The sequence below is a fragment of the Teleopsis dalmanni genome, chromosome 2 (genome assembly GCF_002237135.1).
Source record: "Teleopsis dalmanni isolate 2A chromosome 2, ASM223713v2, whole genome shotgun sequence".
In the NCBI taxonomy this organism is placed as follows: domain Eukaryota; kingdom Metazoa; phylum Arthropoda; class Insecta; order Diptera; family Diopsidae; genus Teleopsis; species Teleopsis dalmanni.
The window spans coordinates 231,775,771-231,801,379 of NC_051847.1; the positions used below are offsets into that span (position 1 = coordinate 231,775,771).

A 25,609-nucleotide genomic window follows, 5' to 3' on the forward strand; every position below is an offset into this window, starting at 1 on the left:
TGAAACTTTAATAGTTTTTAAAGTTATTTTTTATAATTTCAAAAATTAAAAACGGGATCTATGATTTCACTATTTATGTTTTATTCAAAATTAATTTGTTAAGTTCAATTGCCACTTGCGCACTTCACCGAACCGACCGTCTTCGTCTGCCAGTAAAATAAAAAGAAAGAAACCCAAAGGCAAAAGTGCATTGCACAACCGTATTAAGAAGTAAAGGCAAGCGTTGCCATATAGTTAATTTGAGATGAGCTTTTTATCGGTTGAAGTGCGCAAGTGGTGAATAGAGATTAGTATTTAACATTAATTCAAATGAAGTTAAAATAAATAAATTAAATAAAATAAATATGTTTGTAAATGTCTTAACACCGGCCACGTTGAAGCACCATAGGTGTTCAAGTTGGAAGCAACCCCAATTTGTGAATTGGCCTTCTTATGACTCCATTCTTTGTTCTAACGTCTACCACTCGTACCCTGCCGTCGCTCCCGACTACCGTACCTTGGACCCTGCCGATCAACCATTGGTGAGGGGGAAGATTGTCTTCGTGGACAACGACGAGACGGCCGACTGCTACGTTCGGCTGTTCCAAGATCCATTTGGTTTTTGTTTGCAAGTTGAGGATATAGTCCTTGGACCAGGCCCGCCAGAATCTGCGTTTGAGCTCGCATAGCAGCCGCCATCTCTGCGCATAATTCAGATTGCTGTTTTGCACGTCGAGCGTTGATTCTTGCGGCAGCGTGCGCAGAGAATCCCCTATTAGTAGATGTGCTGGTGTTAGTGCTTGACCGTCGTTTGGATCTTGGCTGAGAGGTTCGATTGGTCTTGAATTGAGAACGGCTTCCACCTGAATTACCAATGTTTGCAGTTCCTCGTTGGTTAGCATTGCGCTGCCCGCTGTTCGAAGTAATAGATGTTTCGCGGACTTTACGGCGGCTTCCCACAATCCTCCGAAATGTGGTGCGCGAGGCGGTATGAAGACAAACTCGATTCCCTCTTGTGCAGCATATGACACCAGCTGGTCTTTCTGTACTTTGAACGTTTGTTGCAGTTCTTTCAGCTCTCGGCAGGCTCCCACGAAATTTGTTGCGTTGTCGCAGTAAATTCGATCTGGCAATCCTCTCCGTCCCACGAACCTTTTAAGACAAAGAATAAAACAATTAGAAGATAAATTAGAGACTAGTTCAAAATGTACAGCCTTAGACGTGAAGCAAACGAAAACGGCAATGTATGTTTTAACTGGTGGTCGACCACGTATTTTTAATGTTGTATACATGGGACCACAAAAATCAACACCTGAAATCAAAAAAGGACGCGTTGCTGTGACTCGATCAGTTGGCAAATTTCCCATTATTTGAGTCAGAAGTTTCGGTTTATAGCGAAAGCAATGTGTGCAACTTCTTACAGTTTTACTGCAAGCTGCTTTCGCGTTAACAAGCCATATCTTTTGCCGCAAAATTGACCCTAACGCCTTGGGACCTGCATGACAATTATTTAAATGTAGATGCCTTAAGTAGATATTAATAAAATGGCAATTTTTTGGCATGAGGAGTGGAAACTTGGAATCATGGCTAATTGGGGCATTGAGCAACCGGCCTCCCACACGTAACAGTGTTACTTTATTGGGGCCACAATTTGTATCGTGCAGAAATGGAGTAAGTTTCTGCATGCCTGGTTTTAACAGCTGTTTCTTCATCAGTGCATATATCTCATCTTGAAATGCATTTTTTTGAACCTGTTCCACGACCTTTAAGAAAGCGCCATTTAATTCTTTGACACTTAGGATTAGTGATATCTCTTTTTGACATTTCCTAGCGCGATTTATGAATCGGAGTATATACGCAACAATTCGCATGAGCTTCATGTATGATGACTGAGTACCGACTAACTTCAAAATTGCGTTTGAGGGTTCTTCCGATACGATAAACACAGCTTTTGTTTTCCTTGTTTCCAGAGATTCTTGATCCGAAGTGATTATTGGCGCTATTTTAATTGGCCACTTGGCAACATCTTGCGACAGGTATTCAGGCCCAGTTTGCCAAATTGAACTGACTAGTTCAGTAACGTTACATCCTCTGGATACTATGTCAGCAGGATTGTGCTGTGACTGCACGTGTCGCCATGTTATATTAGTTGACCATTCTTGTATCTCTGAAACCCTGTTCGCCACGAATGTTGAAAGTGTTGACGGATGCGTTTTGATCCAATGTAGTGTGATTGTTGAATCGGTCCAAAAAACTACCTCGTCGATGTTGTGATGGAACATTACACGGATTCTATTCCACAATTTAGCAAGCAGATGTGCAGCGCATAACTCTAACCGAGGTAAAGATTTGGTTTTCAGAGGAGCAACTTTTGATTTAGCAGTAAGCAACTCACACTTGAAACCATTTGACGTTTCACATCTTACGTATAGACAGCAGCCATATGCTCGCACTGATGCATCAGCGAAACCATGAATTTGGCATTTAACATTAAAATGCAAATTAACATATCGCGGAATTGAAATTAAGTTTAACTGTTTCAAGTCATTCTTAAAGGCCTGCCAAGCAGTGTCAAGACGCATGGGTATGGATTCGTCCCAGTCAAGTTTCTGTAACCACAATTCTTGCAATAAAATTTTTGCTTTCACAACAATTGGGCATAATAAGCCAAGGGGGTCGAATAGACGAGCTGATATCGATAAGATATTTCTTTTTGTTGCACGCAAATTTAGGTAAGTGTCGTCCAACTGAAACCTAAACACATCTTTTGTGGTATGCCACTGTATGCCTAGTGCTTTCGTTGTATCAATATCGGTTATATTCAATGATTTTTTCAACTGCTTATCGTCCTGATAGGTGGGGTGGTTTGAGAACCATTTGGCTAACTGGAACCCAGCTGTCTCCAGAATTTGGGTGACTTGCCTTCGAATTGTTTCGAGTTCATTAAATGAATCTGCACCTGTCAGCAAGTCATCAACATAGAAGTCGGTTCGAATAACATTGGAACCAATTGGAAGCGTTGATTGATTGAGATCACTTAGATGGCGTAAACATCGAGTTGCTAAAAATGGTGCAGAGGATGTTCCGTATGTCACAGTGTTCAATTGGTAAGTCTTCAATTCTTCGTTTGGACTTTCCCTCCACAGAATGAGTTGAAAGTCGCGATCTGCCTCGTCAATCAAAACTTGACGGTACATTTTAGTAATGTCAGCAGTTAATGCATATTTATGCATACGGAAACGGAGCAACGTTGTGTACAATTCTTCTTGTATCGTCGGACCCACCAGTAATATGTCGTTTAATGACAGTTGAGTTGATGTTCTCGAAAAAGCATCGAAGACTACACGAAGTTTTGTCGATGTACTTTGTGGTCTTAATACGCACTGATGTGGTATGAAGTAGTGGGGAGATACAGAGAAGTTGCGAGTTGATAAAGTCATGTGACCTAGATTTACGTATTCTTTCATAAAGTCCATATATAAATCATGCAGAGCAGCATCTTTAGAAAGTCTACGCTCTAGTGACAAGAAACGACGCTTAGCTGTCTCAAATGATAGCCCAAGGTTGCGGGAATCAGACTTGAAAGGAAGAGAAACTTTGAATCGCCCCGATGGTAAGCGTTGCACTGACGACAAGAATTTATCCTCGCAAAGTTTGTGCTCAGGTATGAGCGTGGCGGTTTTTTCACTATTGGGAATTTCTTCAAGTTCCCAAAATTTTTGCAACAATGAGCTAACTACAGTGTCATCATCTTGTGAAACAGTTAAGGCATTAGCATGGGGCTCAACATTTCTATTGCTTTGATATTTTCCAGACACAGTCCAGCCAAGTAATGTTTTCTGCAGCGTGGGGAGATTCGGACTTTGTTTTATTTGTCCGACTGATAGAAGTTCGAAAAACGTTTCAGCACCAAGAAGAAGATCAATTCTTTGTGACTTGTAGAAATATGGATCAGCAAGCTCAATGTTTGCCGGAATCTTCCAACTGGCGGTAGATATATTATGATTTGGTTGGTAGGTGGATATTGTTCGCAATACCCAAAAATCGGCTGAGAATTCATGAGAATTGACTCGCGATCTCACAGTCGCATGTAACTTATGCTTAACTGTGGTATTTATCTTACCAATTCCAATTAAATTAAGGCATCCATCTTCCCTTCTTAACTGCAATAGTTGTGCAAGCTCCTCGGTCATGAAATTTGTTTGAGAACCGGAATCAAGTAAGGCTCTGGCTGTTCGGTACTCTCCAGACTTACTCTTTACAGTAACTAGTGCTGTCGCCAAAATTACCTGGTCGCACTTAGTAGCACTATGATTTACAAAAACGCGATCGGAATCAGAACTTGCAGTTGCGTGAGGGATAATTGGAGTGTATTTGTGCAGTAGTGTGTGATGTTGTCCCGCACACACTCTGCAACGTGATGATTTACATGCTGAAACAGAATGCCCTTTTTTTAAACAGTTTATGCACGCTGGAATTGCCTTGACTGCGTCGAACCGTTGTGACACAGGCAATTCAGCAAATGATGTACACTTCGTTATCATATGGATATTAGACATACAATATACGCATTTGGGATCATTGGATTGATTCAGCTTGTTGCAGACAAAGGAGGATTTAAAGCTGCGTTTGTCCCGTTTAACACCGGGTTTTTGGTCACACTCTGGCACTGATTTTTTATGCTTTGTAGAAGAGGTCTCGTCCGCTGATAGATGTTGGAACCTTTTATTAAGAGCTGCTTCACAGTCACTCCATAATGGCAAAGTGTTGTAGTCCAGCTGTTCTTCCCATTTTGATTTTGTGACTGAATCCACCTTTTGCATGACTAAATGAATAAGAATTGCATTGGTGATATTCTTATCATCTCCTATTGAAAGAAGGGAATCATAGATGGCAGACACAGTGTCAATTGTAGTGCGCAAAGATGCAGCAGACGGTTTGTGAATTACTGGGAGATCGAAAAGCTTACTAATATTGTCGGAAAAAATGAGACAATTGTTGTCGTACACCTTCCTAAGACTGGCTAACGCTTTTGGGTAATTCCTCTCAGTGACTTGAAAGGCCTTCACAGTACCAAGAGCTTCATCTGACAAACATGACAGTAAATGGTTGAATTTTTCAATGTCCGTAAGAGTTTCATCACTATGAACAAGGCTTTCAAACAAACTAATGAAATTTTTATAATCACAGTATTTGCCGCTGAATTTTGGTAGTCGCATGCTTGGCAACTTCGATTGCGGTCGACCACAGTGGTGCGAGATTGCAGGGGCGCTAACAAGGCGATGCTTTTTCAACTTTTGTAAAAACAAGGATTTAGTTGAAACACAAATATCTTCTAAAACAGCCCTATAGTCATCAGTAGGATCCAGGTCAAATATTTTGCTCTGGTATTGCATCGCTTTGTCAATGTACGAGTCAAGTATTTCCAATCTACACTCTAGCTCACTAGGACTTTTTGCAACATTGCCTTCTAGTAAGTTTGCCTTTAACCTTAAAATGTCGGCAACTACTGCTTCTCGATTATGGATCAAGGTTTCTACCCCCTTTGGAGATTGCAAAGACTGTGATCGCTTTTTAGTAGGCATTTCAGAAAATAAATAATTACAAATAACAACAAAAGAGAAAAATATTTTGTACTAAATGAATCGACGTGCTTCACGTTTAGCTGTATTGTATATTTCGTTTATATTCGTTGTTAATAGAATGCAGTATAATGTAAATGATATATTTTTTATTTATTGTTAATATATAATTCAATATAATGTTAATAATGTATATTATATTTTTTGTTAATATAATGCAATGTACTTGTAATCAAAAAAGAGAGAATGCAGATGGCAGTGCTGTTAGGATTCTATAATGAAGGAAAATTGTTATGCTTGCGGTGATTTTGCCGCTGTAATTAAATTTTATTTAAGCACTGTCCCTCATCTACATTTCTATTACCTGACAATCCTTTGGTCTCCTATTACAGCAACAGTCCATTGATTGGAAAATTTGAAAAACAGCGATGTTGGTGAAACAGCAGTAGCGGTACCGTTTATTTAATAAGATGATAAACGTGGTCCGTAAAGCACCGTTGCGGCTTTTGGCAGCGATGTGGTGACACAGCAAATCGGTGAAATTATTTTACGGTACCAGTGCCGTTTATTTCCAGAAAATGATAAACGTGGTCCGTGAAGCACCGTTGCGGATTTTGGCAGCGATGTGGTTACACAGCAAACCGGTGAAATTATTTCACGGTACCAGTGCCGTTTATTTATGAAAAATGATAAACGTGGTCCGTAAAGCACCGTTGCGGATTTTTGCAGCGATGTGGTGATACAGCAAACCGGTGAAATTATTTTACGGTACCAGTGCCGTTTATTTAATAAGATGATAAACGTGGTCCGTAAAGCACCGTTGCGGATTTGGATAGCGGTATTGATGAATTTGCGATGCGGTGCCAGTACCGTTTATAATTAATAAAAAAAGAAACGTGGACCGCGTGGCAATGATAATTGTTTTTTACAAATAAAAACACTCACGATAAAAAACAGATTTAAAAAAAACACTTTAAAAAAACACTTTAAAATAGTCCCTGCTCGGGCGCCATGATGAAACTTTAATAGTTTTTAAAGTTATTTTTTATAATTTCAAAATTAAAAACGGGATCTATGATTTCACTATTTATGTTTTATTCAAAATTAATTTGTTAAGTTCAATTGCCACTTGCGCACTTCACCGAACCGACCGTCTTCGTCTGCGAGTAAAATAAAAAGAAAGAAACCCAAAGGCAAAAGTGCATTGCACAACCGTATTAAAAGAAGTAAAGGCAAGCGTTGCCATATAGTTAATTTGAGATGAGCTTTTTATCGGTTGAAGTGCGCAAGTGGTGAATAGAGATTAGTATTTAACATTAATTCAAATGAAGTTAAAATAAATAAATTAAATAAAATAAATATGTTTGTAAATGTCTTAACAATCTTATTTAATTATTTTCAATTACTGAATTTATATAATTTAACTGATACCGTTGCGATTTCCGCCAGGAAATGCAATTACCGAGATTTTTAAGGTAATTTGTAGGACTCCAACCAATCCAAAGTTAATAAGGTTTGGTTATTAAAAAAGATTCGGGAATCAAATTGACAGCGTTTGAGTACCAATCCCTTAATCCACAGCTTATTGACATCCAAGCACATCGCCACTGTAGACTGAAAGCTAAAAGGCACATCGCAGATATCACTTTGGAAAGATAAAGTGTAATAGTCGTTAAAATGGTTTTCTGAAATCCGGTTTGGAAATTAGAGGATATTCGGCTCTCAGCAATAATGCATATTAGCATGTGCGAATAAAAGTCTCATATATTTTACTAACGGAGTTGAGAAGCGAAATGGGGCGCTAGCTCTATAGAAAAGACTTTAGGTATGGCTCTCTTTCATATTGAACTTCGAAAATGATCAATATTGAAAGAATGAATGAAAAGGGCTACACATTTTCTCGGGAAGAATCACACTTAATGCTGATAACAAAATGCTTGAACTTAACTAAGAGGATCCTTTGAGATAGTATGGAGTCTTAATGCTAGAGAATAGGTTAGGCAAGTTCTGTCTGGGTTGCATCAGATTAAACCCGATATGAAAAAAGAAAATCATTTCAAAAATTATAAAAAACTATTTATTGATGCAGTAATAGAAATTTCATAAAACTTAATCATTTAAATAAAAATTATTATTAATAATATAATTTATTTTGTCTAATTTACAGTAGAAATATCAATATCAATTTTAATATTAGGCACATATGAGTATTACATATATCGTAAATTTAATTTATTTTACAATTGTTCTCTGTATCCAGTCCATGTAATTTCCAACTCTTGTATATACACCTGGCCAACCAGCTAAACCACACGGTGTGGGTCCAAACGAGACAACACCAGCCAAAAAATAATAACTACGCGCTTTATTTGTAACATCCAAGCTGACAAGTGGTCCGCCCGAATCACCGCGACATGAATCTATCCCTTCTAGACCACCTGCACACATTTGGCTATCTTCTAACAAAAAGCCTTGCTTACTATAAACATTTCTACATTCATTTAATTGTACGCCATTAACAGTTGCTTTTAGTTTTAAACTACTTGTCGAATCAGTTTCGGTTTTTCCCCAACCAGCAACATCCATTGCAATACCATCAAAAGTAGCAGAACGTAAATTAGTATTAGTAGGCAGGCAAATAGGACGCACAAACGATGAATATTGAATGTCACGACTCAAACGTAACAATGCTATATCATTTGCTTGATTTTTTGAGCTAGGATTATATTGTGGATGTGGAATAGTACGCTCAACTGTAACGTCAATGTGTTCAGGTGCACAATCTTCTTTACCGCGTACATCTACTTCACAATCTGGATTTGTTGTTGTGTCCCATTCGCCAAGACGTACACCAGTGAGTTTCCAATCAATCGGAATACCTTTACCATTAACACAATGCGATGCCGTGATAACATATCTTGAATTTATTAATGAACCACCACAATGATGTCCCTTTGCGCCGCCAGCTATATATTATATTATAATTAATAATAATAAGTATTTTTGAATTGTATGTATTTACGTTTTGTATATTCTATTAACGCCATCCAAGGAAATTCGTCAATTTTTGTTACATTGCCTCCATATACACGATTTGATAAAACATTGCCACATTGGCCTGGGTTTGGTAATAGTTGGTTATTACCGCCCGCAGGAGGACTAGCTGTTGTTTGTGCAACTGGTACAGCATTTTGGTACCGATCAGGACAGCATATCTAATATGAATAACTTATTTGCTTATGTTCGTATTTAGAATTTTGTTAAATACTTACCAAAACCTTGCCATTTTGATAGCCACACTGACTGCTACTCAAATAACGTCTATCTACATCGCTCAATGGTGAAGTAGTTAAAATATTGAAAAGATACTTGCAATCCTCCAAAATTATGCAAAGTGCGCGTTCACGATTCGGTGTTATACATCGTCCAAAATTCGGCACTGACGCAGCTTCATTAGGAAAATAAAATTCTGAAATTTTAATATAATTAAAAAATTAATGAATATTAAGTTATTGGACTGTAATTCTAATTATTTTATTGTTTATTTTCATAGTAAACAAGTTGTTTAAAACATTGTTGTTTAGTGAAATAATAAATACTTTTAAACAAATCTTCATTCAATATTCATTAAATATTGAATATTAAATATAAATATGAAACATAAATATATGGTAATTTATGTATATATACATATATTATTTAAGTTATATACATGGATACTAAAATAAGGTACGCCTATGGCAAAATAATTTATAGTGCTCATAAGATTTACTAATACCGTGTGCGAGTTCGAGTAAATTGATGATATATTGAACGAAATAGTAAATTATGTCGGCATGGCAGTGAATGTTGGTATTTACCAGAATTCCGAGTAGGATAAATTAAATAAAAATTAGGTATAACCATTGAAAATTAATTTGAAAACTTTTAACCAAAAATATTAAATAAATGCAATAAATAAATACATAAATATTTACATAAGTGCAGTGCAAAAAATCCCTAGGAAATTTTAATTTACTTCACCTTAATTTACTCGAACTCGCACACGGCCTAAAATAAAATTAAGATTAGATTTGCTATTAGGGTTGCTCTATTGCTCCTTGCTACTACACCATTTCGTACACGTCTGCTTTTCATTTGCGAATGATTCTTGACTAAAACCATGTCTCCTCTATTTTATTTAAGTTGATTTGCTCATTATAGCCGCTAATGAGGATAATTTTCCATACAAAGAGCTTTCATATAAATGAGCTAATTATCGATAAATCAGTTAATTATCAATAAATCAGCAAAGTTAAATCAAGAAATGTCGAATGCAACAGTTGAAAATAAATTTCCCACAAGGGAAATTACCAAAAAAAGATATATTCGTTATATATGCTATATGTAAAATGTAAACAAACAAGCTATTTCACATGCATAAATCAATTTATACCAATGGAAACGACCAAATTTTATTTTCATTAACATAACATAACAAAGTTTTAGCTGCAGTGGAAATATGATATAAAAAGTATTAGGCATATTATCTTACACTAAAATTATTTTTTGTAATATGTTTTATTATTAATATTTGAGATTACATTTTTTAAGCCCACGGGGATTTTTATTAATGTATAAAGGACGTGTGCGAGTTAGGCTAAGTTGATTCTAAACTAAATGGGAGATTTTTTGGGTTTTTTGCACTGCACACATTTAACCATTTATCACCACGTGTCGACACATCACTATATTATCGGCACAACTTAGAATTTCCCTCATTTAGAACGCAACTTAGCCTAACTCGCACAAGTCTAAAGTGTTACTTAGAATTTGGATTATTGTTTTGTTTTAAATTTATATATTAAAATTATGTATATGTATATGAATTAAAATTGATAGACGAATATTGAAATATGAATTAAAATTAATATAACAATTCCGAGGCATGCTGATTGTCTAATTGATTCCATCCAAATTATATTTACTGCTAAAAATACTATATATAACAGTGTATCTCGACTGATTGTATGAAGTTCTCTCCTCAATGTATTAGAGAAACGCTTATGTTTTATTATTTATACTATACTGAATATATAGAAAGAGCACTATAAAAAATAATACATATTTTAATTTTCACAATTCTACAAATATAACTCTAAATAAATTACAAAGACTTTTAATGTGCTATAAAAATAAATTTAAATCAAATAAATCTAATGTATTTTTTTTGTTTTTTTTTTTTTGGTTTGATTATTATATATACGTATGTATCTCTCAGTCTAATCAGTTAAAATAATTATTAAAAACAAAATTAGTTTTAATTACAATAAATTCATTTGTTTTATTGTTTAAAATTTGGAAATTATTCTCTTGAAGACTCGAATGCGAATATAGTAATAATTAATACGACAATTGACTCATATTCGCAAACAAAAATTACAGGTTATCATTTTTATGATAATAATTCCGTCTAAATGGTAGGGATTACCCGTATTTCTCTGAAATTAATTTAAACCAAACATGCATTTTTGCTTTCTATCACAGCAATGTGATTTTATTTTTATTGTTTATTTTTTGATTTTTCTGTTTTATTTAGTATTTGTTTCAAAAAAATTTAATACTAGAATTTAAACTGGTTTTGTTAAGCTCATGTTTAGCAATATTAACTAAGATTCTATCGCAACGCAAAATTTTGCGATTTCTTTTTTGAAATAATATCATTTCAAGTTTCAAAAATTTTAAAACAAAATAAATGAAATAAATTTAAAAACAAATTTTTTTCAGAATATAATTTTTAGAAAGTTTACCAATATTTTGTTTTGGCAGATAATTATATTAATGTAAATAATTTAATATTTGTGACAAATTATTTTTTGTTTACTACAAAACATTCTAGAAAAAGTGAAAAAATATATCAGAGACAGAGCTCTAAAATTATTCACTAAAGTTAATACGATACTTAACCCCGCCCTAACAATCCTTAAGTCCACTTCTGGACTCTAAGGAAGATATGCTGATTTAAGGTCCGTCATCAACTAAAAGACAAATAAATGATATGATTTCTTAGCCTAGTTAAAGCCTAGTGTGGGCTCTATAATGGCTGAAATGCCCATCAGCCATTATAGAGTAAAAGTGCGTAATAGAACTAACTCAAGAAGAAGAATCAAGAAGAAAAAGTATACTTCATAATATTTTGATTTTTTTTCTTTTTAAGAATACGAACATTATATAAACAAATCGGTTCATCATCGTTAGCATTGACACTATAACCAATAAGAAACATCTGGTCTTCTTAAATAAGACTTCTTTTATATGAATTATAACATCCAATTAAATAATCAGCATGCCTTCGATAATCCGAACATTCAATAATCCGATTACCACGGTAATCCGGATATGCCATTTATCTATAATTTAATGTTCACAACATTTTGAGACTTTTGTTTGTAGGATAGATGTATATGTAGTCACCTTTAGGCTAAAGTAAGATTATATAAATCTGTTTTGTATTCTTTTTTTTTATAGTATAAAAAAATATAATACTGTCAGTAAACAAAATACTTCGTTAATCTGACCAAACTTTGTAATATAATTGTCGAGATTACCGATGATATACTACACAATCTTTTAAACAATCCTGTCATATACTTTGACACTATAAATAACATCAAATTCAATCTCACTTTAAATATTTGTTGTGTGAATGATCTAAATCTATAAAAGTATGAATACCTACTTCATAATTATCCACTTATACTACTTTCTTAATAAAGTAACAACCAGTCACACTTAAAAGGTAATGTGATATGAATGCAATTAGATATCTGATATTTAGTGAATCATATATGAAATGATCCCGAAGATTACATTATAGAAATAACGGGATATATCTCAAATATCATTATTAATTATAATGATATTTGACTTTACAATATTATGTGAGCTTTAACTTCATTATATATCTTGCTGAATTCTTTAAAATGTACCATAGTTGTTATATCGCCGCATAAGGTTTTGCATGATTAACGATTTCCTTAAATACTATACTATGGTATGTGTTCTCACTTACTTCCACTTTTGCATTTGCATTATTCGTATGTAACTTCACAACCACTACATCGTTGAGCCAACTTTCTAATAATACATATATATGTTACATATTACATACAGTAATGTGTAAGTGAAAAACTTTCTGCCATTATTAGGACAAATCCTGCTTATCGAAGACTTTGTACCTTTATGAATCATTTCACATTTTCTTCTTCATGTAGGACTAAGGCTTTTAGCCTTTTTTTTTTGTCATAGTAATTCCTTTTCAAAACCATATTCTCATTCCTTCATATAAGATAAATCACTTTGGATCTATAAACGAGAATAGAACGAATTGCACTTCTATAGATGGTGTAGTTGAGGTCCCATGAGAATAGTCGCGAATTAAAAATATTTTTATGTGCTTAGAAAGCTTAACTGGCACATTGATATTTTATGCTTTTCGTCTTTCATCCAATCATGATGTATTCACACACTTAGCTTTTCTCTAAATTATTATAAAGACAATCTTCCTTGCCTTACCTTCAAATATTTCGCTTATATGATTTCTACTTCATCCCAAAATGACTATGTAATCCGGATATACCGTATATATGATGATAGTTATTTTTCTGAACATATTACCAGTTTTTATAAACTGTGTAATAGTATAGAGTCAACAGAGATTAAAAAGGTCGTTGACAATGTGTTGCCTTGTTAAAGCCCAGCTTTGTATTTCGAAAGCATCCGTCAGTTTTTGCTGTATTTCGATTTTGCCTTCGTATTCTTTAGAGTTCTCATCACTAGTCAATGTATACCTAATATATATATCTAAAGGTATATCAATGTTAAGCTCATAACATTTTTCTATATTCAGCTTGAGTAGAAACACTTGATCAGCTGTTAAAGCGTTGGATCTATATTCATATTGATGACCTATAAGAATGATCTCTGCGTATATTTCAAGCTGCTTTGATTTAATAATAGCTAAGATTCGCTATTAGTTGCTTCTCTTATGCACAGACAATATTTTGAATATATTATTATCTTATAATAATAAGATAAGCTGCCAGTAATCAGCTGCTATTTAAGTCCAAAAATGTTACCATAACACCCAAGTTATTGCTGTGTAAGACGACGGTTTCATTAGTATACATGAATATTTTGAAACTTGGGTGCTTAGTAAATAGCATTACGACCTTATAGCCGCGTTGGAGAGTAAAGTTTCATACTTAGATATTTGTTGGACACTCCAACCGCGAACTATTATATGTATATGCTATTTACAGTGAAACAGACTCAGTAACAAAAATTAAGCTGAAGAGGAGATCTTATGTGTAGATCAAAACTAAAAAACGCCTGAAAACTATTGACTCGTAATCTGGACTGATAGAGAGACTTGTTGCAGGATGCAAAATTGAAAACCGATTTTAAAGACGATGTTTAGTTATTTCGTATATTATAATCTAAAGACTTGATAACGTAGCAATTAAAAAAACAATACGTGGTTTTATTAATTATAAAAATTAATTAATTTTGCTTTTATAATTTTTTGTATCTACAAAAACGTAAATACAAGATTTTAATAATAAATATACACTAATAATTTCCTATATTGTATTTTTATAATTGTTTTTTTAACTTGTTTGCCTTTAGAAATTTTAACCTCCTCACCAGCTCAGTATATAAGCTATGTATAATCTATGTTTGCTTGCTTATAAATATCTTGAATAAATGGAAGTAAATATTGTTTTTAAGTATTAATCTGCTGTTGCTAAATATCTGCACAGTGGAAACAGTGACGTCTTAATGTGTATATACTTAAAGCATCCACCAAGTCAAAAATGACATTAGAGAAAATTTAAAATAAATATTCGGGAAAAACCAATAAACCGACACCGAAAAGTGCAATGACAACGATTGCAGTTAGTGACTCATGAGGCAGTTATTGCTGTTGAATCTGCTGTAATGTTCTTTCCAATTGATTATTGATAATATATCTGATGAACCACCACAATGTGCAATTTTACTTTTACAGTAGTTATGGGATATATGTTAACATGTGATAGGAGCAATTATTGTTATTGTATCATGGATAAACCTATAGGCTTTGTTCCTGTTAACTGGAAAAAGTGACACTTGGGTATTTGGACAGAGAAGTGACTATGGAACATGGATCGAAACACTTAAAGGTGCAATACAAACAAAGAATTTGAAGGCTTTAATTGCTCAGAAAATATTATGATTAATGAATGAGGATTTATAAGAAACCAAATAACAGTAGTTTAAATATTATTGACAGTACCAAAACTAAGTCCATAGTCAGAGAAGGGATTCGAAGGACTATATGTATGTACCCATTATTAATCCTTCATGACTGTTTAAAAGGAAATAAAATGTTTTAAATTATTGAAATGATTTGAAAGACACCCAAGTCATTTACAGGCTACAAGCTTGTTTAAAACTTAATGTAATTATGATAAAGATATGGCTTGTTTATAACTAATTGATTAATTACGCCACTTAAACTCCAAACAAGATTTTGTGAGTTAATTTGTCAAAAAAAAACATGACTCAAAGGCAACCAAAAAAACCAGTTGACTCTTCAAATAGAATATTGGAAGAGTGAGAAAAAAAAAAGATACAAGCAATTATAACATGGAAAAGTTGGTTAATTGCATTAAAAAACTGCTACAATATATAATAAATATTAAGGCGACATCAAATTATTAAGAGTCTTTAATAAACATCCTTCAATAACTTCTCTTTCAGATGCTTTATATAATAATATTGCTATTCGAATTTTACTTGCCCCATCTTGTTATCATTTTTTAAAACATATTTAACATAATAATATATGTATATAAAAACATTCCAGCAAACATTGCATTTCCTTGTTATCTACTTTATATTACGAGCCATTTAAGAAAATAATAAGGAAGGAAAGAAATAGAAAGAGTATTCAATCTAATAAAGCAGTATTTCTCGACCTACAATGTTGTGCGGATCTAAAAATTTCCAACATGGTTTACAAGGATCAGTACTAATATCTTCTAACAAAATAATTTCATTAATGACCTAAACACATAAATTTATGGACCAATAGCAGTTATTAGAGAGGTGGTGGAAAAACCCTATATTAGTAGATTTATTAATTTTTACAAAAATCCCATGAACACACTTTTAAAAATATTTTTTTTAAATTCTACAGACAAGAAGTAACCAGAACTTAAGGTAAAATTTTGAAAAAGTATCTATGGCAAGTTAGTTGCGAGTTAAAGGACTTTCTAACAAAAATCATCGTGTGTATGGTATACATCACAACTCGGATAATCAATTACGCCGTCACTGGTGATCATATTAAGAACGTGTGCGAGTTAGGCTAAGCGTTAGCGTTCTAAATGAGGGAAATTCTAAGTTGTGCCGATAATGTAGAGATGTGTCGATACGTGTTGATAAATGGCTAAATGTGTGCAGTGCAAAAATCCTAAAAAAGCTCCCATTTGGTTTAGCATCAACTTAGTCTAACTCGCACACTTCCTAAGTACTAAAGAGGCGATATAATAAAAATCAAACTTTATAATATTTCTCTAAACTATGACTTGAAAAGTAAAAACTTAAAAAAATTAATTTATTATATGGTATTGTATTTTTGATTACATTAACAATGAACCTCTGAATTCCTTTAACATGCCTGTGTTTAATATATTAATTAACAAAACTTTTAAAAATAATTATGTATGTTTATATAAAAAAAAGTTTAATATACTCTGTGTACCTATATATGTATACCCTGTTTTTATACTCTGTATAAATATATATGCTTCTGTATTATCTACCCCGTCAATGAAAGTTAGATTATTTATTATTATTTAAGAGATACTGTCAATCTTGACTAGATTCTTATAAAAATATTTTTATATTATATCAAATCTAATCAAATCTGTCTATGTTAGATTATTTATAATACATTTAAGAGATACTGTCAATCTTGACTAGATTCTTATAAAAATATTTTTATATTTTATCAAATCTACAATAGCTTCCCAATTATTGATATGTTGATTTAATTAAATAATTAATATTATTTCGTCACTTTTTGTGTTTTGCTAAGCCAGAAAAACAGTAATATAAGAAGAAGACATCATTTTGAACAACGCGTTCTTTTTGAACTATTTATGCTCAAGGCGATCTCATAAGACTTACGTGCTGCAGACCTTTCGACTAAAATTCCCCCAAAGAAGCAGGAGAAGAAGATGATATTTATTAACACCGGTTTTTTCATGATTTTTGTTCCGTGCTGTTTAATCGTTATACTTTTATTCTTTTTTTTTCTTATTTATTAATTTTGTTTTTTGTTTTTTATTAAAGAGATAGTGAAAAATATTGTTGATATATAAATTTATTTACATATAAAAATTATTATAACTGTGAAATTTGCACGGCACTATATATTTTACACTATATAAAAATTTATTGATTTTGAGCACAGATACTATTTATTTTCATTTGCTTAATTAATTTGATTATGTTAATCGAGTTCAATAAATTAAGAATAAAAAGTGAAAATTCTGTTTCTCGCGCTTGACGAATCTATAGAACCTTAAACGACGAGTTGTAGTTAAGCGTCAGATGTCAACTAAGCTGTGAATTAAATTTTCGGTACTAAGAAGAGCTTTCGAGAATTTGAATATGGGGAGATCGTTGAGAGAGAGATATAGAGAGAGAGAGAGAGAGTGTAGCGCATATCGCAATCGGATGAGAACTGCATATTTTAAATTGTAAACATCAAAAACAAATAATTTTCTCCTAGTCTTTTGAGATTGAAGGTTTTAAAGTTATCAGTAAAAAATTGTCTCGTTTATAAAAATGCAAATGGAAAATGCTTTAAGCGTACATATATGTCATCATTGAGTAGGTGTGATTGATGAAATTATTCAAATATGATCAATTATAATTTACTTAAAGATAAACAATTTATAGCTAATAGTATAGTTAAATTTCTTAATGTGAACAGAAGACTTTTAATTAAAACGAATTATTCAAAAAGTATTCAGATAAAACTGTGAACAAGCACAATTAAATTAACTTAGAGTAAATAGATTACTTAGAGCACATATGAAAATATTTAATGGATAATGGATTAATTAATACTCAATTCTACAAATTAACTTAAAGCATTGAGTAAAAATATTATAGAGTCACAATGCCATAGAAATTAATTTTTGTTCTAGGTATCTACTACTGGGTACCCAAATCACTCAAATCTCTGCCGACGTCGCTTCAGTCGTTTTTGCTTCATACCAAAGAAGATATTGCAATATTCTCTGCTTCATAGGTTCAAGAAATTTTTATACTTCTTTTTTGTGTTTTTTTCCTCCTTTTGCTCTTTGAGGTGTTGTTATTGCTTTCTTGAATTATAATGTAAGTAGTAAAAAGAATTATTCGCTATTTTATATTCATTCATGCCTACTTGCTTTGTGTTTAAATATGAACATATGGACATTGATATTTTTGTATGTAATTTCGGGGGCAAGAGATATCAAAATTTTATTTGCAGCATTGAAACAATTTTTCATTATGATGGCATTTGAAGAAAGAGTTATAATTGTTTTCGTAATTAATCGTTATTAAGTATGGATTTCCAATTTTATCGCATTTACATAATATTTATATTAAATCTTAAGAAGTAATACAATCATAAGAACACATATGTATATAAAATATTTACCAATAATTGGTAAAACATTTTTAAAAATAGTATGCTTTAGTTTTGCCAAATGTATTATAATAAAATTTTATAGAAATCAATTTAAGATGAATAAAAAAAACTAAAATTAAACCTTCGGTTTATATGGCAGTTTGAATAATTAACGCTATTTCGCAAATATATGCGCTTCACAGATACTGAATAAGTATAAACGGAATATCAGTACAAGGGGTACAAGTGTATCGACTATTAGCTTTTGCAAGCGGATAATTGCCGAGAAATGGAGATTTATTTAAATAACTGCATAATCATTGATAGTTACTAGATCGACATACATGAAAGGTTATCGTTAATTAAATAGAAATGACAATTTTCATGTTACTAGTTGCGTACTAATTTCCAGACCACCTTTGAGGTATAATGCATCGCGCGTTTTTTTTACATGGTGTCCCCAGGAGGCCTAGTCCATGTTAACGAAGAAATTTTGTTTAAGAAAAATAATATAGAAAAGAGATTTTTTTTACTATTTCAAAATTTTTTTTTATTATTTGTTCTCTATTTCTCTATTTCATCCTCAAGAATTTGAAGAACTTTAGTTTTTTATATTAATATACATACATTAGTATTATCGACAAAAAGATTTTTTGCATATAAATGATAAAAAAATATATTATCACACATAAATAATTGGAAAATAGAATGGTAAAAAAGAAGAAAGAAAACAACCTGCAAAAGATTTTCCGAAAATACTCCTAAACCTGCCTGAAATCCTACCACAACAAGGCCCAATGACAAAACGACAACAAACAACGCTCAGGAATAGAGCAATACCACCACCAATAAGAGAACACATTTGTTAGTTCTTACTGTTATTAGATATACAGTGTTGTGCATAACAAAAGCAACCAAAATTTGCCCATCAAATAAATAAGTTTTTTGTCTACTTTTTACTTTTCATTCAAAAACTTAAATACACAGTTTTACTTGTTATTGTATTAGCTATTATAAAAAATCAACAAAATCTACAATTCTTCATAACGGGTTAAATAATTCACAAAAATAATGATATATTGCGAAATGCGGCTGTGCAGAACAATAGCAACTTTATTTATTATATTAAATTTTTGTATTATTTTTCTAAATTTTGTATAAAGCCCTTTGCTTTTTATTACTTGGACACTTCTACGGGTCATAGGTGATATTAAATTGTTAATAAAACTATTTGGTTTTTATACCATTCATCTTTCATGACCTCAAACATTTGGAAACTTTTCGACCCCCAAAGCGACTTTTGAGAATACCAAAACGTTCTCAATTGAATTAATATCAGGTGTTTGGGCTGGCTAATTTGAAATTGGAATTTCATTTTTCAAAATCCATTCTCTTATCAGCTTTAAGGTGTGTTTTGGGTCGTTATCGTACTGATATACCCGTCGGAGTGACATTTTTCATCCGCCATGGGGTACCATATGGCTCTCTAAAATTTTTTTGTACACATGTTGGGCTATTATTTGATGAATTTCATGAAAAGATCTTAGTCTAAATCCTGAAAAGAACGCTCAAATTATTACTGACCCACGTCCATGCTTCACAGTCGCTTGGCAGTTACGCGGATACAAACGTTTTTCTTTTTCGCGACGTACTGTGCACATCCCATCAGAATTAAAGATGTTAAATTTTGATTTATTGCTGAAAAAAATTATTTTTCATTTAGTAAAAGTCCAATTTAAGTGATTCCACGCGAAATTTGATCCAAATGAAGTATATTAATATTAATTAAAAAGCAAAATAAAAATCTGCCTCTTTTGCTAATGCTTTTTAGTCAACATTGGTTTTTTGACTGGTCTGTAATTTTTGAAACCGGCTTCGAGAGCAAGCCTGCGTACAGTACTAGAGTCAACACCTTGTTTAAGCTCGGCTACGACCTTTTTCAACGACACAAATGGTTGTTTTTTTTTGTAATTCTTATGATGTTTCGATCAATTCTACAAGTAATCTTAAGAGAGGCTTCACCCAAATAAACAGTTTTCACGGTATTTTGTCAAATTATATTTTTTTATAAGCTGCGAAACAATAAACTAATTAATTTTAAATATTTTGGATATTTCATTTGAGCACTGCCATTTAAATAGTTTTCAATTCTTGCTTCTTTAAACTTCAAAGTATACTTGTCACGAGCCATGATAAAAACGTACTTCCATTACCTGATTTAATATTGAACTATTCTGTGTTTATGTTCTAATTTGCTTAAAAACATAAATCACAGCATAAAAATGCAAAAAATCAAAAAAATATCTTGCTAGAATGCACTTTGGTCATAGGTCTATCATTGATCTTGTCTCAGTTGCTATTGTTTTGCACAGCCGCATTTCGCAATATATCATTATTTTTGTGAATTATTTAACCCGTTATGAAGAATTGTAGATTTTGTTGATTTTTTATAATAGCTAATATAATAACAAATAAAACTGTGTATTTAGATTTTATATACATTAGATGTATATAATATATATTTAGATGTATATATGATACATTATTTTTTATTGTTTATATGAATAAATTGCTTTGTTTAAAATATTAATGTATATTAACACAAAAAATTATAAATTGATCAATATCCCGTGAATAACCATAAAAAATAGCGAAAGTTTCTACGTAATAAATATTAATATTTACATTTTTATACATATTTATTAACACATGTTTATTAATAACTATCTTAAAAGTAATTCACTTAAACTATGTATTTTGAACAAAATAAATAAATAAAGTAAGTAGTTATGGTAATAAATAAATTATAAATAGATGTTATTAAGCCTGTATTAGGCAAATTTGTAATATAAGGTCATATAACAATTTATGCCTTAGTCGATTTCACTTTCTCTACCATCCAAAGGAATTGCTTACGAAGTAATATAAGCAGAATAAAGTTCAGCAATTCAATTCGATGAAGTCTGCATGCCCCAATAAACCAACTCGGTAAATTATGGTAAAGTAAACTGAAATTTCCTAGGGTTTTTTTGCACTGCACTTATGTTAAAAGTTTTCAAATTCATTTATTGTTTTATTATACATCTTATAAAAAGTTACCAATGGTAATACCTAATTTACCAAATTTACCCTACTCGAAATTCTGGTAAATACCAACATTCGCTGCCATACGGACATAATTTACTATTTTCCTCAATTTACTTTCAATTACTCGAACTCACACACGGTCAATTACATACAATTATCTTATTTTAGCTAATACTAATATAACATACATATAACTGTTATTATACCTGATTAAAACAAAAAATTGAAATTGGTTGCATTTGCTTTAAATGTTCCTAAAATAAGATCAAAAAATATTCATATTCTTTCAAATAAAAGTACATATGTTTATAAATATACATTTATACTCATACATATATATATGTAGGTCAGTAAACTTCCAAACAAGTAGGGATGTTTCTCTTATTTGCATTATGAAGTGATATTAAATGCATGCAATTTTACGTGCTGCTTGCTGGTGCCAAGCATTAATTGTAAAAACAAATAATTACACCAAAAACTAATTTGACTCTTTTCTTGTACGATCTGCATTCGTAACAAGCAAATCTGTTTTTTGTTTTCATTTTTGTCCTTCATGCATCAATAGTAAAATTTTTAGAAAGAACAAGCATAAGCGCGACCGATCTAGCAGCAGCGCAGAAAGAAGTAAAATCTTCACTCCGCCCTCCCGTGCCTGTTGCTGAAAATTTAAAAATTGAGTCATTGTGACTCTATAATATTTTTACTCAATGCTTAAAGGCATTATTTTCTCTTTAATTAATGTGTTATTCGTAAAATTGGTTTTTAACTATTAATGATTTCAAATCGGTTTGTTTTAAACAAAGGTTTTTCCATCCAAATGTGTCTTTCCGATTGCAAATATGAATAAAACCCAGTTTAATAATTTAATTTGTAAATACAAATTTTTACTGAAGTACTAGAGTATTACTATAGTACTGAAGTAGTTCAATCCATTATGTAGTACTATGTAAACGTAGTACCATGAAGTATAGTACTACTGTAGTAGTACTGAATGAATACTGAAGTAGTATAGTAGTATAGTAGTACTGAAGTAGTATTATAGTAGTTTTGAAGTAGTACTATAGTTGTACTGAAGTAGTACTATAGCAGTACTGAAGTAGTACTATAGTTGTACTGAAGTAGTACTGAAGTAGCACTCAGTAGTACTGTAGTGGTACTATATAGTATTAATAGTAGTAGGAGCATATAGCAGTACCAATTTTTAATATTATATTGTCTATGCAATAAAAATCTTTGAGTCCATATCAAAATTGTTATTTCCAAAGATATCATTGATCTTTTTGTCAAATAAAATTATATATCCATCGAAACAAATTATTATTTACTTTTATTATTTGTGTTAAAAATTTTATTTAATATATAAAAAAAAAAATACACTTTTGTAATTTTATTTTTAAAACTTTTAGACTTTTCCCACAATATGCAATATAAAATTGTGCAAAATTTGGAGTTATATGTATAAATTTGTATAAATGTATGTCAAATTTTTCATTTTAATATTAAATATAACTAATCGAATTATTTATTAGCTATTAGCTGAAAATATCTTCATTACTTTTGGATTTTATTTAATCCAAGATTTAACATGGAGGGAGCAGTTGGTGAGCACCTTATTAATATCAGTTTAAAGGTAATCGAGGTAGGACATCGCGTGGGTGAGATAGCGAAAAACGTTAAGGACAACCAATTAACATGGCCTATTTGCAAATGTGCTGCACTATTTGTCTTTGGCATTATCCTGACCAAGCGTCTTGAACGTGTAGTTCCCCTCGTCGTGCAAAATTAATGTGGTTGCATGGGATTTTGTCCATTGGGTGCTAATATAAATGTACACTGCTAAATTTAACGAGTAAGTATAATGTCTTTGTATGTTGGAGAATAGATTTAAACTTGCAATAAAAAATAGTTTTGTTTTATAAAGTCATTGGTTTGTTTAATTTTCATTTTTTTAAACAATTTGTAAATTACATATGTAAAATCTATAAAGATAACACCTGAACCAATATTATAACGAATAATTATTTTTGTGTTTATTGTAGTAAAAACCATTGTAAAGTAAATAAATCTTTTTGAACATGGAATAATATTAAGTTTATGATGTTTAAAAAATCAACCTGGTTTACTTCTTATTATATATAGAAGTAAACCAGACTAATTGTTGCTTTTTAGAATGCAAATTAATAGATATAATTTTGTAAATAATTTTATTAAAGCAAACATTATTTGAACACGTTTTATATGTTTTTGAAAAAATCCGTAACTGTGTGTTCCTACTCCAAAATTTTGGAACTGCTAGATGGCATCTACAATTAATCCAACTTAACACCAACACGAGTTTAATGGAAAGGAGAAAGAATGAATACTTAAAAAATGTACATTCAACTAATCTAATGGACTCCAGGTCACTAAAGTAAAATGATCTAGCAGTATGAGTATAAAAGACATCTTTGTTTTAACTAACTAAGTTGTATATAAATATTTAAGTTATTTGCACACAGTATATTTAAAATTAACGAAATTATTTGTATAATAATTCCTGTCATCATCTTGGTTCTTATAATTAATTAGAAATCTTAACCTTGCCTCAAGCACGATCGTTTTTGCAACACATTCTTCTTAAGACATTACTGAAATTATATTTTGATTGATGATTGATGAAATGAATTTCATCACAACTGTCATAATACAAACAACAAAGGGAAAAAAAAATTAATATTGAGAAGGCTAAAAAATTTTACGGTTTCATATTTTATTATTTTCTATACAAAAGAACTATTAGACTAATATATATGAAAAAGTTTCTTGGGTTTCAATATGCATGAAAATAGAAATAAAACCACTGACTAGTTTAAAAATCGATTGAAAGTTTATTAAAGTTTAACTGTTATTAGATAAAAGTTTCTTAAAGATAGCAGATAATACATAAGTTATCTAGTTACAACCATCTAGATACTGTATTTAGGTACATAATGCTGTACCTTTAATTTTATTCGGATATTTTTTCTTTCCTATGCTTTATATCTATATCTAGATACAAAAATTCTTTATTTTTATATTTTTTGAATAGATACAAATGGACACTAAGCAAAAAAAAATACATTAAATAGTTATAGTCTAGTAGGTGTAACCCGCGAGTCTTACAGAAAACAGTTGATTTCTCTTGAGACTTAAATTTTGAATGTTATAAATAATGAGAATGCTAAGTATTAAAATATCCCAATAGAGAGATATCAATATATATCCATTAAGAATTGTTGCTTTAATAACATTTGATATCAGTCTTTTGACAACCAATTTATATAGTTTACGTGGATTAACCGACACCTTTAAGCGACAATTTGTACGATAAAGCACCAGACCCACGAGTATTCAATGAATCTAAAGTTCACAACATCATCGACATTATAAAACTGTCATTTGATTTATAATTAACTTATCCGCCTCCAATTTTATATGACAGCTCTCACTTTAATAATGAGAAACATCACCTGAAACATCTATGAGTCTTTTGGATATATAAAGTTTGATAAACATAACTTTAAGCTTTTTTGTATGGTAGAAATTATTAGTCTTGAACCTAAATAAAATATTATGGGTAAGGTTCTGCACCTCTACATGGCGAATACGTAGTATAAATATCATTCAGGTCAACAGTTCAGGTAAAAATTGGATTTTCTATCGGATTTGATAGTCTAAATACTATTCAGCGACTTAAGAAAAAATTGGATTGTAATATTTTCTTTTTGTACAGAGACCACCTTAAATATGGACTCTAAGTAAAAATGTTACAGGCTGTATTCTGCGTCTTAATATAAAGATTGTATGGCATGAATATAATGCGAATCGATTTCGCAGTCAAGGCGTCTACTAAATTTTTATATGTATATAGATTTTCAATTGGATATATATAACTTATCCAAAAAAAATATATTAAAATTAGTACAAATCGGAAGCACCATCCCACTAAGATGAAAAGTATGTGTACTCCAATACTGATTATCAGATATATTAGGTTTCAATTGTTGTCATTATATTAATTCAGATTCTAGATTAACAAAGTGCAACGCTTGCAGGTTCCTCGTCAAGCTAATCTTAGACTATGAATTATTTTTAATGAATAAATATATCCTCAAATTATCAGTTTAGTTAATGTTTGTTTCATAAAATTTATTTTATAATAAATAATAAATTTTTTGTTGCAATACTGAAATAACCGAATTGTAACTAAATATTTATTAATAATAAAAAA

At 31.3% G+C, this 25,609-nt stretch overlaps 3 protein-coding genes and 1 long non-coding RNA gene across 4 annotated transcripts in view; 2 read left to right on the plus strand and 2 right to left on the minus strand.

Moving 5' to 3' along the window:
- Positions 1-450: 450 nt before the first annotated feature.
- Positions 451-5,564, minus strand: LOC119676940. Its single transcript, XM_038088207.1, has 2 exons — positions 1,191-5,564; positions 451-1,131 (listed from the first exon to the last, which is right to left on the minus strand). The coding sequence occupies exons 1-2, from the start codon at positions 5,562-5,564 to the stop codon at positions 451-453; spliced, it is 5,055 nt and encodes a 1,684-aa protein (XP_037944135.1).
- Positions 5,565-7,625: 2,061 nt separating this feature from the next.
- Positions 7,626-16,946, minus strand: LOC119682592 (serine protease easter-like). Its single transcript, XM_038096070.1, has 4 exons — positions 16,779-16,946; positions 8,834-9,030; positions 8,584-8,776; positions 7,626-8,527 (listed from the first exon to the last, which is right to left on the minus strand). The coding sequence occupies exons 1-4, from the start codon at positions 16,855-16,857 to the stop codon at positions 7,794-7,796; spliced, it is 1,203 nt and encodes a 400-aa protein (XP_037951998.1). The 5' UTR covers positions 16,858-16,946; the 3' UTR covers positions 7,626-7,793.
- A 5,849-nt stretch (positions 16,947-22,795) lies between these two features.
- Positions 22,796-23,284, plus strand: LOC119685241. Its single transcript, XR_005252788.1, has 2 exons — positions 22,796-22,834; positions 22,890-23,284. It is a non-coding gene; the product is annotated as an uncharacterized LOC119685241 (long non-coding RNA).
- A 2,044-nt stretch (positions 23,285-25,328) lies between these two features.
- LOC119676941 (phenoloxidase-activating enzyme-like) overlaps positions 25,329-25,609 on the plus strand; it is a 6,388-nt gene continuing 6,107 nt past the window's right edge. Inside the window, exon 1 of the mRNA XM_038088208.1 lies at positions 25,329-25,335. Coding sequence (XP_037944136.1) covers positions 25,329-25,335 — 7 coding nt within the window. The remainder of the gene's footprint in view (positions 25,336-25,609) is intronic.

What these genes read in the sequence shown, in the direction of transcription:
- LOC119676940 (XM_038088207.1), bottom strand. Translation starts at nt 5,564, where the DNA reads ATGCCTACTAAAAAGCGATCACAGTCTTTGCAATCTCCAAAGGGGGTA. An exon ending in TTTGCTTCACGTCTAAGGCT is followed by an intron (nt 1,132 to 1,190) that starts GTACATTTTGAA and finishes TTGTCTTAAAAG; the next exon opens with GTTCGTGGGACGGAGAGGAT.
- LOC119682592 (XM_038096070.1), bottom strand. Translation starts at nt 16,857, where the DNA reads ATGAAAAAACCGGTGTTAATAAATATCATCTTCTTCTCCTGCTTCTTT. An exon ending in AGTCGAAAGGTCTGCAGCAC is followed by an intron (nt 9,031 to 16,778) that starts GTAAGTCTTATG and finishes TTAAAATTTCAG; the next exon opens with AATTTTATTTTCCTAATGAA. An exon ending in ATCAAAATGGCAAGGTTTTG is followed by an intron (nt 8,777 to 8,833) that starts GTAAGTATTTAA and finishes TATTCATATTAG; the next exon opens with ATATGCTGTCCTGATCGGTA.